The sequence below is a fragment of the Perissodus microlepis genome, chromosome 7 (assembly GCF_051167445.1).
Source record: "Perissodus microlepis isolate ML-2025 ecotype Zambia chromosome 7, ASM5116744v1, whole genome shotgun sequence".
NCBI lineage: Eukaryota > Metazoa > Chordata > Actinopteri > Cichliformes > Cichlidae > Perissodus > Perissodus microlepis.
In genome coordinates, this window is record NC_140467.1 from 52,206,185 (window position 1) to 52,219,898 (window position 13,714).

Consider the following 13,714-nt stretch of genomic DNA (forward strand, 5'->3'; position numbering starts at 1 on the left):
AAATGAACTTTGATGGCAAATATTTGCTTCAACTCTTCACCAAGGAGAAGTTTGAACTCAAGGAACTGTAGTGGTTTCTTCCCCCAAAACTGCAAGTCATTGCTATACTGAAGCCACGAGTTGGTGATTGCCAGATCAAAAAGTAGAGAACTGCACATACTGTCAATTTCTGAGTGCGAGAGACCATCCGGCAACAAGGTCCACGTCATCTATATTGGTAGTGTACTCAGCAATTGCCAGTGGACTTGGCACATGGGCAAACCTTTTGTTTTTCTTAGACCATCTTGTGCGTCTGTCCTGAGGTTGATTGCCATAGGCAGAGGACGCCATGACAACTGGCTTGTTGTCCAACCACTTAATGACAGCAAGTTCAGGTCTGAGTACCATCTCTGATGCTCCTCCTTCTTTCTTCTTCAAGGGCTTATTCCCTATGATCTTCTTCATCAGACAACTCAAGATCTGAGTTTCCCTCATCAAACTGCAATAAATTTCTTTCTGCTTCTAAAAATGACTCCTTTTCTGGTCATTTAAAAAAACAGAACAAAATGGAGGAAATGACTACAAATGTCCACTACGGAAGACATTTTTTAAACACTTCAATACTATACTAAAATGAAGTTAGAATTAAGCATACTATGTTTTAATGTGTTATTAAGAGACTTATTTAAAATATGTTAACAACATTTATAGCTAAAAATTGCTCAATAAGAAGTTTTATGCACTTACTTTTCTTCTTCCCATAAAATGTGCTTGCAGCGATGGCCGCCATGTTCCTTAATGAAAAAACTAAAGTTCCCAAAGCTCCACCCCTTCACATTTGGTATCATTGGAAAGCCCTAAATGTCCTCTGTAGATACCAAAAGGAGGCAATTCTGTAGTATGCAGTGCATGGGAGATATTCAGGTTTAGAAAGGTGCTCTACAGAGGACAAATTTGCATTGCTGGTAGTCAGGAGGGTATTCAAATCTAAATGTTACGTCTAAATGTTTAGCTAATATGCACATTTATCCTGCTGGTCAGAGGAAATACCAAAATAAAAGCTTTGTGAAAACCGTGCCTGTAGTGGCGAGGATGTGTGACTGTGGTCCCCTAACGGTTACTTCTAACCGCCATATGTTGCTTCAGTTATTTCCTACAAGCATTTCTGGTAACTTAACTGAAAACATCAGAAGAGCCATTTTGGTGGTCTTTCAGCAGTAGTGCAATTTTAGTGGATGCAGTCTCCACAATCACCAAAGCACTTGGTGAGTTTATTGTATAGCCTGGTGTACGGGTTGCAGTGTTAGCTAAACTAGCCATCAGCATGCAGAAAGCAGTTTGTTTTGTAGTGTGAGATTATTATATTATCTTATGCCACGTTAGACCCCTAATTAAAGATTGTCTCTTTGTGACACAGACAACACAACATCATTTTCCTGTTCGTCTGTTTTTGTTTTGTTTTTTGTTTTTTCTCTTTATGTTTAATTACAGGCTGCTTTGCCGGCCCTGGAAGCCGAGACCGACCTGGACTCCTGCTCACATTATATTGTTGGGAAGTGTCAAATGTTACAGTGGAGGAAACTTTTGATATCACTCATGACTGGAATATGTTACTACTAACCATAGCAGGCCACTGTAAAAAGTCAATTAAAGTTTATAGAGAAAAATAGCCAAACTTTAACAATATTTATGAATAACAGGGGAAGGATAGACTTGTCACATTCAAAATAGAGATATGGAATAACAAACACTGGTCCACGTGATTTAGGTTCTCCCTTGAAATAGTCAGTAATTTAAAAAAGTAGAATATAACCGACAGGGGCATGTGATAGGATGTGGTACTGCAAAAGAACAAGAGCAAAGTAAAGAAAGAAAAACCTATTGTGTTTAGTTTTGATAAATTCAAATTAAAATGTATCATTACACTCAGAGGATCAATATGAAATCATAAAATATGCAACTTCTGTATGAAGCACATGACTGATAACTGTTCTGTCCTGAGCTTTTTGTTTCCTATAGCACCCGCTTGACCACACCACCACGCCTAAGGAGGGTAATTGCAAATATTCGAGGGAGGAATATCACCAAAAGTGGGAAAGGTAAGCCCTGATGGGGGTGATAACACCATGAATTTCACTTATGGTCAAATTCTTAAAATTCGACACCAAACATAAAATTTCTCCAAAATTTAGAGACAGAGTGGAGCTCATCTAGATTGGAGGGTTTGAATCTATAATATTTTGAAATAACACTCAATATAATGTTGACCATGTTGATTATGTTTATACTAGTGTGCAAAGGTTGGCTAATCTGACCAGGGAATGCAATAAACAGGAGTGTCGGAAAAGTTGGTGTTAAAGTCACCTCTGACAGTCCAGACTAGGATGGCGTTGGACATCCTCAGATGGGAACAGGGTTGGTGTGACCAAGGTGTGGTTTGGCTGGTTGTATGTATATTTCAAAATGATACAGCTCTGCATGGGCCAGTTACCAGGGCATGGAAGAATGACAGACATTATTAAATGAGAAGGAATTTTCTGGGATTGAAGATCCTCTGGGTAAGTGGTTGACCAAAGCATGCATAAAATAAAAGCTATCATTTTGTTATTGATTGGTAGTAGATTGATAATTGGCCACATTCAAAGCTGTATTGACTTGTTGTGGATGCAGTCTACTTCATGTTTAAGAACTCTAATTAACAGATTGAAAACAGCGACATTAAGGGAAGAATATGCAGTGCCGCACTATCAGATGCCAGTGACGGTTGGGCTCAGTGATGAATCAGGTGAGCTGGATTCATGGCTGAATCAAGACATAAATTCCCCTGCTGTGGGCAATAAGGGAAAAACAGTGGGTAAAAAGGGAGTTACAAATGTGAAGTTCATATTAACAGACAGGTTTTGTTTCTAGGCAGTTCTGCGGACGCAGGCTCTGGGCGGAGCCAGATCTAATATGATAATTAAATTGATTTCATTCCCTAACACAGGATGACAAGACTGGAGCAACGATACTCGAGAGAAGAATTTCTGATGTTTTCGGAGATAGGATGTCACTAACCTTTTCTTTTAATTTTCTAGCTCCGATGAATTGACACATGGGAGTGTGTCAAAAAGGGGGGAAGTTGAGTTTTAACATCAAACAATGGTTTTATGAACATTTTTATGACTTTAGTTGTGTTTTTACTAATTTAAGTATTGTAAAACTTCAGCTTATAATGATCCAAAAGTTCCCAGACTTTTTTAGAGAACCAGTGAGAAGCATATAGCATTATTTTCATGTTTAAGCATTAATGATTGAAATAAACTGAATAGCGTTTAGAAGATAAAATGCCTGTGTTCATGAGAAGCTGAGTATCATACTGGAGAGGAAACTGTGGGACGGCAGGCTGAATGAAACACATGATTTTTGTGAAAAAGGTGGCAAATGTTAGAATTAAAAATGGGTAATTTGTTTTTGATTTCTTTTACTAAACTAAGTGGTTATCATTAATTTCATACACACATTGCAAATGTGCTCATAATGAGTTGGCACTCAGTCTTTAGAAGGTCATAAGCTTCGTTCGGCGTGATGTCTGGACTGATATATTGTAGATATTGACTTTGAGTGCAGAGGATGCAAACATGCTTACACACATAGATTATGGTTAGAATAAGTCTCTGGGTCAGAGAGTCCTGAACATGATATTCAAAACCAAATTTGCATCACTAGAAGAACAATGGATAACAACATTAGATTATCAAGGCTAGGGAGAGAGGTGTTTTGGTTTTCTGCCTTACAGAGAAAGGAAGTAGACACCAGACGAGGTCACGGAGATACGAGGATCCTTGCAGCAGAGACAGACACAGAGACTGCCAAGACAGCAACTGGGGTGAAGTGTCATGGCGTTTGAGTTCCGACTAGTCACCTCAAGAGGATGGATCCCATAAACACAGCAATAACCATGAAGGGGTTGGCAGAAATCCAGGAACACCAGACCAACGAGGTTCGAGAGGCTCTTGGTAAAAAGGGGGACACGGCTGTGACCCCAGAATACACAGATCATTGTTTGAAAATTGGGGCAGAATAATCCCCTGATCTGTGCAACGACTGAAGGGTGGTCTAACCCCTGAGGTCGAAGAAAGAAGAGGAGCAGAGAATCACTCGACTGGAAGACACTGATAGCTGCAGCAATAAAATAAAGGTTAAAAGCTCCTTAGACAGAGGTTCTAGTCTGAGTACATTTGAAAGGTACAAGGTAGCACCAGGATGAGGTTGGGAAAACGGGAGCGCCAAAATAAAGCTGTGGGAGAACTGGAGAGTGATGGGAGTGTCATCTGTAACTACTGTTGTTCTTGCTGTAATCATAGTTTTTCTTGCATCTGAACTGCGCAAACACAGAGATCATCTCATATATGCTCCACCCATTAAAGGGGGACAGAGGGCCTTAGGGGTAAGAAGAAATGAACCCTGCAACACTGGATTGCAAGGTGTAAGTGATCTCTTTAAAAAGAGATCAAAGGGGGAATTGTGAGATTATTATATTATCTTATGCCACGTTAAACCCCTAATTAAAGATTGTGAAATCATTATGTAGTTTTAGTTTGCATTATTCTCCTGACTTAGAAGAGGTGATAACTATTACACTTATTAAACTGATTTGTATTACATTAGACTGCTGATTTATTGTGAATGAATGATATTGTTTTATGATGCATGATACTGCTGAGGTATAAGAAATACTGTTTTCAGAGAGGCATCACCTTATTTGTCTGATTAGAAAAGAACAGAACATACTGCACAGGAAGCCAAGGTCATAACTTAGGCTCACTGAGAGAGAGAAAGAATGTGAATGTTTAGGTTTTATGACTAGGTGGAGGGGGGGGGGCTGAAACTATAAGAATGTGAGGAACGCTCAGACACTTCGAGATCAGGTGGACACCCTCCCGCGCTCATCTCCCCTCCAGATGGTTTATGCTCATAAAGTGTTGAATTGTATGGAATAAAAGATTGTTGATTGAGCATTTATACACAAAGTCTTGTCCTTCCTTCAGCCCAAAGATCAAAAGAATTGGTAGTTGGTCCAGCAATGCATCTGGACCAACTACATAGACCTACTACCTCCACTGGAATATCATAGCGCTTGGTAGGCTTAATTACTCATGTAAATTAGCTGGCAGAATTTTATATTTCCGTGGTATAATATTGCAGTTGATTCATTTTAAACTTGCATTTTATAATTGTCAAAGTAGTAATTCTGATTCAGTATACATTTTTAACTTCTTACAGCTCTAGCATGAGCAGTGTCACATCAGCACCAACAACATTAATCCCACTCACGTGCCTGCCTAAAATACAAATTTCTAGCTAATCTGTCACAGTTTAATTACCTTGAATTGCCCATCTTTTGTTACAGAACTATGCTTATTGGCATAATATTTGCTGTGTTCTAGGATGGTTACCAAGCAAACCAGGCATCAAATTTCAAACGTTTCAAAATGTTAATTCCCTAAAAACATCTTTTACTGAAGCAACATCTTGTCATGGTCAGGGTGAGTGCAGTGTTTTTCCATAGAGCTGGGGCTCCACCTCAGGCCAGAGTCTCCATTAAGCCATCTCACCTGTCTGCAATCAAGCTACCCATATTTAAGACCAGCATACTCAGAAGTTCTCCACCAGATCTACAGCTAATCAGTGTTAGGCTGCCAAGCTCACTTGTGATTTCCTCAGTATTCTCGCTTATTGTGTTTTCTCTTTTCTTGTAACCTGGCTGGTCATCACGTTGCTTTTTTGAACAATACTCAGCTTGATTTTGGACGCCGGTCTTCCTTCAATCACACAGTCTGGTTACGCTCACTTCCCCACTGCACTCCACCTGCCTGCCTCCCTGCCACAGCTTCTGGAACAGTACATTTTGGGTTCACTCAGGACTGAAACCTCACCCAAACCTTTGGACTGCCCTCCTTCCACACCGTACTCCACCTGCAACGTGTAAGCCATTAGAAACATTTCCCATCATACTTACCGTTAATCATTGGAACCTAGCAGACTCCCTGTTTACTCTCATTCTAGTGACTCTGCACTTCTCTGCCCGTGCCACAGCCCCTTCTTCCCCCATTGGATCACTTTCATGGACTTTTGAATTTAACATTAGTTCACAAATTACACTTCTCGTTTCTGGTTTAGTCTCATAGTTCACAGTTCATCGTCGATACCTTAAAACTATTGTCATAGTTCACAGTTTATAGTTGTCACCTTAAAGTCTTGTCTCACTTTGTAAATAAAGCACTGTTTTCACATCTACTTGAGCCTCAGGCTACGTCCACACGTACCCGGGTATTTTTGAAAATGCAGATTTTTCTATGCATTTGCACCTTTCGTCCACACGTAAACGGTGTTTTCGGTCACTGAAAACAGAGATTTTTAAAAACACCGGCCAGGGTGGATATTTTTGAAAACTCAGTTTTTGCATTTATGTGTGGACGAGGAAAACGGAGAAAACGCAGCGTCAAAGGTGTGCGCCTTTTTTGACGTCACACTGTGCGCCACGTTATTGTTTCAGTGAAATGAATTTTTACAATACTGTTACTGTTAATTGTACTCTCTGCAGTGTTTAAATGCTTACATATACACACACAGTTACTGTCCCTCCACACATACGACTCTGTTCTGCTTCTATGCCCCATCCTTGTTTACTATTTCCCACCGAGGCTTCTAGACTTCTTATTGGCCAACATTTCTACATGGTTAGGAATATATCGCCACCTGTTGCTTTGGCATGTTCCTAGCAGCGTTTTCCTTCATTTCTGCGTTTACGTGTGGACGGGATTATTTTTTTAAATAATCCGAAAATCTCTGTTTTCAAAACTACCCGTGTACGTGTGTACTTTTAAAAAGTCTGTGTCTGCTCTTTAAGTCCTTGCACCTAGTCTGACCTCTCAGTTGTGACATGTCTATCCTTTCCAACTTTCTAAGAGTTACTGCAAGACTATAATATCTGTGTCAAAATTCAATATAATGAGTGACAATAATTTGGATCAGATAGTGTTCAAGATAAAAACTGAAAATCCAAATGATAGAGAAGTGATGCTGAGGCGACGTCTGTGTTCTAAAAACATAGTGGTTCAAAGACAGCATTTAAGAGAGTCACTGTGGAGGGTGTTCTATCTACAGAAAAACTGCAATAGTGAGTTTGCTGTTCACGGTGCATGGCTATAGTATGTTTCTTCAGTGCTCCAACAATAATCGAGCTGAAACCATTTACTGCAATTGTTGGAAGATTTGGCAGACCCCTGCACATCAGGACTGATCATAGAGGAGAGAACCCTCAGATATGGAAGAACGTGTGAGCAAGCAGGGGTGAAGGCTCGGTCTTAATAGGAAGTTCTGTGCACAACTCGGATCGAGCATTTTAACCGACACTTAAACAGCAACTGCAGCCATATTTATGCGCCTGTATTTTATGAATTTGAATAGCTTGGTATCCTCAGATTTTCCTTCACTTTTACCAGGAAGAAACTTCTTGACAGAACCAGGCTCAGGGAGCGGTAGCCATCTGCTGTGACTGGTTTAGTTAATTTACCTCTAACATAAAGCGTTTGTACCTGGTGTTTGTATTGCCAGATTATGATGACGGGAGCCTAATTAACATACTTGTGCAGGCATGGTACCAAACAAGCTATCCTGATTTTTGAGCTTGGGAAAAATCGGGTGATTTGTGAATGAAAAACACATCAGGGCCTTTGAAGAGCCAACCACCACTCACTTTTTTCTGGCCCTGGCTCATGGGCTGTGATAATTAAAATGTTCATTTGTTTTCAAATACAAATGTTTGTATGATCATGTATGTTGAAGTTACAATTATTAATAGTATTGCTGCAATTGAGCCAAGTGACTTGATGACTGACAAAAAAAAAGTCGTGTATTCTTCTTTTTCTTCCAGGCAGCAGTTTATGTGAAGAGAGTCAGTTGAGGCTTCTTTGCCTTCTTTGGAAAAAGCTTTCCTGCGTCAAACAGAAAGATTCATGTCAGCGAACACCGGGGCCCTGTGAATGGGCAAGAAGACCTCTATTATGAGCATACATTGCAGTTAATGAAATTGCTGGCTTATCACATTCACATGTTTTGTGCGTGGAAAATACGTTTTATTAGTAAATTATAGTCAGGAATATAAAATACATTTTTCACATTCATTTGGATAACGTCAGTCTAATTTGAAAAATTTTATGTTCATCATTACTCACCATTAATCATTGCCATTATTCATTTATTCGATATAAGGCATGATTTTTGCTTTAAATTCATGTATAACAATAGTTTTTCATGTTTTCATGGTAGTAATGTGGAAGTAAAATCCTCACATCAAAAATGAAAAAGAAGTGGCAGTTCCGATGGGATAAAGAGCCAAAATAAAGACGCCTGTATACTAGAGAGAACATGGAGTCAGAACGAGTCAAAAGGGAACATCTGTTTATTTTCTTGCAAGAGAATAACTCACAGGTTTAAATACAACCATGCATTTAATAGGAAAACACCAAGCAAGCCATTTAGATAAGACACATTTTAACTGATATTTTCCTTTTTTATCTACATCAAGGCTTTTATTACATATTTGCTGTGATTGTTATGCCCCATACTGCCAGTAGCTGTTGAGCTTGAATAACTATGCTGTAACTCGTCAAAGCTTTTGAGGTTTTCATGCAAATGTAAGAAGGATAAATGTTAGTTATTTATTTTTTAAGACTTTTTGGGTGTCTAGAAATGTCATATATCATTTGATGGTATCCCAACGTCTAGGTTTCAGTATAAGGGTGTGGTTTGATGGTTGTACAAACAAAAACAGCTAAGGAATTGCAAGAGAAGATAACTCTATTTGCTGCTCTTTCTCACAGAAAACACTAAATATCCATTATAAATACTCATTACTTGCAGCCCAGCACAGACGTAAGAGCTTCTCTGTAAGATTAAGAGCTTACACAAATAGGCAACCTCACTTATGATACTATACTTTTACATATTGACATATCTGTTAGCATTATTTTGATGCTCATATTAATACATTGTGTTATTCCAAATAAATCAATTCATCAAATAAAGAAGCTTGAATTAAATATACAATAATTAATGTAAAGTTTGCACCAGCAGGGGGAAGCATAAAACAAACTATGAGGGCAGATATTTCACTCCATCTCAGTACTTCGAGTTCAATAACAGTTTAATCAATAAACATGCATTCAGAAAGAAAATCATTAAAGAATAGAAAAAATAATTTTACAATGAACTTTAACTTTAAATAAACTTTAAAATTAGACATAAGAGTTAATTAAAATGTCAGCACAGTGTGAGAGTTAGTCAGACTAGTAGTTTCTTGTTTCGGTTGTTGAAGTTGGAAAGAGTCCACTGATGTGTTTAATTCAGAGTGTTTGGTATTTTGCAGGTTTCTGGGTTTCAGCATTGTTCTTGCGCTTAATCTCCAGGAATCAGTTGTTGAATGAGTGATATCTCTGCTCTTTGTCACCTTGTTACACTTCAGCATATTGGATAGTTGTTTCTGGCACTGCGAGGATCCAAAGTAGTAGAGCAGGGGATCCAGGAGGCAGTTCAGACTTCCCAAACACAGAAACACCAGATAGAGTGCGTAAGAGCCATCGGGTGCCTCCTGGCTCTTCTTGGGTTCTTCTTTTAATTGCAGGTAGTGTGCAAGCAGCAGACCGTTTGTAGGCATGAAACACAGCAAAAATATCACCAGCACAGTCAAAGTCATCATCATTGCTCTTCTTCTCCTCTGTGATGTTCCTGGAACATCATGTTGGACTCTGCTCAATGACCAGATTATCTGAGCGTAGGACACCACTGTGATGAGCAGAGGTAGGAAGAAAAAAATGCAGAAGAGGGTGAGGAAGTATGTCTTTAACCAGGTGATCTTATCTGTGGAGTGGACATCATGGCAGGTGGTGATGTTCAACTCACTAATGTTATAAGTCTGGACAGAAGAAACAAGAGGCACAGAGCCAGCGAAAGATAACACCCACATGGTTATGCAGGCTATGACTGTGGTCCGTGAGCTCCTCCAAACCAGAGCATCGATTGGATAAACTACAGCAAGCAGACGGTCCACACTGATGCAAGCTATGAGAAGAACAGAACAATACATGTTCCAGTAAAAGGCAGCAGTGACCACGCGGCACATGGAGGGGCCAAATTTCCAGTCATTGCCTTCAAAGTGGTAGGAGATCTTGAAGGGGAGCATCAGTGCAAAGAGAAGATCGGCTAAGGACAGGTTCAGCATATAAATTGCAGCTGGGTTCTTAGAACGGATCCCCCGAGCAAAAGCCAGCAGGGCACAGATGTTAACTGGCACACTGATGGAGCAGACCAGCGTGTAGAAGGAAGGTAAAAGGATGGTGGACACAGGGCCAGTTAGAAACTCCAGTGCCTGTTCTGAAAGTCCATCTTTTAAAAATGTTTCATTGGTCTCATGATATGTTAAACCTGCTCCAGATGCTCCGTCCGGTCCTCTAGTATTGTTTGAAGTGCCTAAAAGGAAGAGAGAGATTTAAAAAAAAAAAGTGTCACTTTAACATATGTCAACTATGTAGCTTTAATATGGAAATTAAAGCTACATCATTGAGATTATTAGATAAAAGCTCTGTTAACAGAAGGTAAGAATGTTATTATGAATCTAGTGATTTAAGAAATGAAATGAAATACAGATAATTTACTGGCTGATTTCAGGTGTAAATATCTGAATATTTATTATTATTTTATTTTTGTATTATTATTTATTTTTCCAGGTAAAAATCGAATTTCCAAGAGAGACCTGGCATCATGGCAGGAAAAGTTTAAACATTGCAAATTTAACAACTGGTCACAAATGAAGGACTTTCATTCTACAACTTATAAACAGGTTGTTAAGTGCGCTCTAAGTTTAACATATGATGAGTTAAAGCTTTCTTATCATTATTGCCTGCAGGAAAGATACACATGGTTAGTGTGTAAATACTTCTTTTTGCTTCTTTTTATATTATTCAATAGTCTTCATTTAGAAAATTGTTTATAAAAACTATGATAGTTGATCTTTATAATTTTTTTCACAGGTTACATGACAAATAAATTAGTTGAAGCTCTGAATCAGTAAAAAAGAAACATGCCAAATATTCTGTTTTGAACTTGTTAAACAAGATTTTAATGTTGCATATTTAACAATTAATGAAAATAGAGAGAATTGGGAGAACAAAATGAGAGACAGACAGATAAAAACAAATTGTTTGTGTTATTTTTTTAACGGTTAACACATGCAGTAAAAAGTAAGTCCATCACAACTAGAAACACAAAACTCACTTACCAGGAATGTTTGTTTGTTTTTTCTTTTATTATTACTATTATTATTGTTATTTTCTTGCTGTTTTCTTCTTAAATATAACTGCACACTTTCTATAGGCTCATGTAAAGCTGAGGAACACGAGCCAATGAATTTAATTATGAGTAAATGTGGCTACACTGTTTATCTGTATATGACAATAAAACCTGAACCGTAAAATTAAACCGTAAAATTAAATTTGTTTTAGAAAAGACAACATTATGTAGATTGACAAAATTATAAAATAGTCTGATTTCATCTCTAACATATCCATCAATTATATACTAAAAGTGCCTGTGTTAATTTAACATTAAATAGCTCAAAGCTTTCTTACCATTGTTGCCTGCAGGAAAGGCACATGCACACAACAGAACCCACAGAAAATGTTTCCGAGACACTAAAACCATGGCCATTAGGATAATGGTGTTAAATTCAATTAATCTTCATTCACGTTCCTACTGCTGGATGTTCAAGTAAATGAGTTCTGCCCAAAGTCCAACCAGTCTATTCCAAACACGCTCCTCCACCAGTCAGAGCAAACTACACTTAGACACACTGTCTGCCTTTTCTCATTTCACAATCTCTACATCCTGGATATTCTCAGTGAGACTTCCCTCTTCACGTCCCTCCCTTTTAACAGCAAGAAGCCTCTAGCTGAACCAGGCTCAGGGAGGGGCGGCCATTTGCCATGACCAGTAATTTACTCATAAATTATCATTTACTGATAAATTATAATGCACTCATGAATCACAATTTACTCATAAGAGTGAGGCCTTCATTGGAAAGACACACACACACACACACACAAACTGCAAAAACACAAAATTAATATATCACAGTAAGAGGTCGGGGAAATGGAAATGTTTATTTAAATATTTATTATGCTTACAGTATGAAGTCATACCATCTTCTTGATAGGCCAATTTAAACGCACTTAGCCTTGCTATAGTTAGGACAACTGTAATGTCTCTCTAATATGGGACAAATGAGAGAGGTCAATGAGCAAGGGGTCGTTGTACCAAACAATTCTTTAATTACAGTGCTTTTTCCAATTCTTCATTTAGTATTTCGTTGTGACTCAAAAAAAATTTGTCTTTTGGTAGTGGTAATGGCTTCCTTTAAATGCTTAATTTAGTAGTTTTGTGATTATTTTACAGTCATCTTGAGTTTCCGCTTGGTGAATGTATATATTTTTTCATTGTCTTTATGACCAAGAACAGAGTAAAGGTTTCTCTAGCAGGCAACTGTGAGTTAATTATATACATGTAAAATGAATGTCAGCCACTTCCTCAATCTGCCAGTGGTATATACCACGAAGGGGCTTGTCCTTCCATGATGGTTCCTCCTCTTCCTCTTTTTTCTTGGGTTTCTGCTGTTCGAGGTAACAGAAATTCTGACCTCTGGCTCATAATCCACCTAATCCTGTCAGTGCCAAGAATTACTTCCTGGAACCATGTCGCACAATCATGTCCATGCCACTCAAGTTCATGTAACCTGTGCTAATTAGGCATAGATCCCAGCTCTCGTTCATGTGTATAGTTTCGTTTAGTTTTAGTTTAGTTTCTACATCTATAAATAGTATTGCCACACTGTTGTATATAGCCCCCTCACTCACTCCCATCTCATTAGTGTCTGTGTTCTCTCGTACCGTATTTGATCACTGTAAATAAATTAATTAACGTCACACTTCGAGTACTTGTGTGTTGTATCTGCCCTTTTAGTCCACTCTGCCTGACGGCCACCGGCATTGACAACAAGACTGGAAACTCAAAGTCTCAAAGTTGGTTCTGTTCAACTTTTGTTTTCTGAAAACGCTACATCCAGATGAACCGAAGCAACTTTTGGAGATTTACTTACCTGGATGATTGAGCATGCATCAAGACGAAACTCAAAGTGTTGATCTACGTGATGGAGAACTGGTTAAGCACTAATGGAAAATAGGGATGGGTACCGGTATCCGGTGCCATTATGGTTCTGACATAAACGGTAGTAACCAGACCGAAAAGCAGCGCACATTTTGGTGCTTTATTTCAGTGCTTTTTTTTTTCTGAGATGTCATACACTTTGGATTCTAGCCAATCATTTTACCTTTGCGAGCGTAGTAGGCGGGCCCAGGTACGTACGTTCTTTTAGAGCAGAGCTACAGATTAAAAATGCCCAAAGCGAAGGGGTCAAAGTCTGGCTGTACTTCACAGCAAAAGATGCAAACTCAGCAGCCTGCAACAAGTGCTTTAAGGTGATACTGTGCAAAGGAGGTAACACCTCGAATCTGATGAAACACCTGGCGACGTATAGCATTTTGTTAAAAGCCGAGAAATGCACCGTATTTGATAGCTTGCTGCGAGACCTCACACCGAGCACATCTACTGCGCGTGGGTTGCCTGTTATCTGACCCGGAGC

General features: G+C 38.8%; 1 protein-coding gene across 1 annotated transcript; it reads right to left on the reverse strand.

The window, feature by feature from the left end:
- Nucleotides 1-9,277: 9,277 nt before the first annotated feature.
- LOC146384080 (proteinase-activated receptor 1-like) lies at nucleotides 9,278-11,727 on the reverse strand. Its single transcript, XM_084932607.1, has 2 exons — nucleotides 11,649-11,727; nucleotides 9,278-10,491 (listed from the first exon to the last, which is right to left on the reverse strand). Exons 1-2 carry the CDS (start codon nucleotides 11,725-11,727, stop codon nucleotides 9,278-9,280), a joined length of 1,293 nt encoding a protein of 430 aa, XP_084788733.1.
- Between the last annotated feature and the right edge of the window lie 1,987 nt (nucleotides 11,728-13,714).

Bases quoted from the DNA above. Each gene is read 5' to 3' on its own strand.
- LOC146384080 (XM_084932607.1), bottom strand. From the start codon at position 11,727: ATGGCCATGGTTTTAGTGTCTCGGAAACATTTTCTGTGGGTTCTGTTG. The intron at 10,492-11,648 runs GTAAGAAAGCTT...TCTTCCTTTTAG, and splicing joins CTTTCCTGCAGGCAACAATG to GCACTTCAAACAATACTAGA.